General features: G+C 70.2%; 1 protein-coding gene across 1 annotated transcript in view; it reads left to right on the top strand.

The window, feature by feature from the left end:
* The first annotated feature begins 6 nt into the window (after positions 1–6).
* The window catches only part of CDKN1C (cyclin dependent kinase inhibitor 1C), a 2465-nt gene continuing 1853 nt past the window's right edge, over positions 7–618 (top strand). Inside the window, exons 1-2 of the mRNA XM_025046281.1 lie at positions 7–171; positions 334–615. Of these exons, the coding sequence (XP_024902049.1) occupies positions 56–171; positions 334–615 (398 nt within the window). The 5' untranslated portion in view covers positions 7–55. The remainder of the gene's footprint in view (positions 172–333; positions 616–618) is intronic.

Raw genomic sequence — 618 nt, 5'->3', positions numbered from 1 at the left:
AAAGGGGCGCGCGAGGGCTGGGCGTTCCACAGGCCAAGTGCTCTGCGCTCGGTGGATGCCAGCCAGGCTAGAGCCAGCCGAGCGAACGAGGACAGGCACCGAGGGGGCGCGGCCGCCGGCCGGAGGACACAGCGAGCTAGACGCAGGAGCCGTCCACGGCCCGACAGCCAGGTAGCGGCCGCGCCCGCCCTCCCGTCGCGTCCCGTTGCAAATGCAGACTCCGGCTGCTCGGGGTCTCACTTGCGCGGGGTCTCCGCCCTTCTCTCCTCCTCTTCTCCCCTCTCTGTCGCGGCCAGGGCAGTCCCTGGCCACGTCCGACGTGTGTCTTTGCAGTGCATTGGCAATGGAGCGCCTTGTCTCCCGCCGCAGTTTTCCCCCGTTAGTGCGCAGCAGCGCCTGCCGCAGCCTCTTCGGGCCGGTGGACCACGAGGAGCTGAGCCGTGAGCTGCAGATGCGCCTGGCCGAGCTGACCGCCGAGGACCAGCGCCGCTGGGACTACAACTTCCAGCAGGACATGCCGCTGCCGGGCCCTGGGCGCCTGCAGTGGACCGAGGTGGACAGCGAGTCCGTGCCCGCTTTCTACCGCGAGACGGTGCAGGTGGGGCGCTGCCGCCTGCT

Source organism: Pteropus alecto, unplaced genomic scaffold (assembly GCF_000325575.1).
Source record: "Pteropus alecto unplaced genomic scaffold, ASM32557v1 scaffold43, whole genome shotgun sequence".
Taxonomy (NCBI): Eukaryota; Metazoa; Chordata; class Mammalia; order Chiroptera; family Pteropodidae; genus Pteropus; species Pteropus alecto.
The sequence above is the reverse complement of the archived record's forward strand: the minus strand, read 5'-3'. Positions and strand labels throughout refer to the sequence as shown.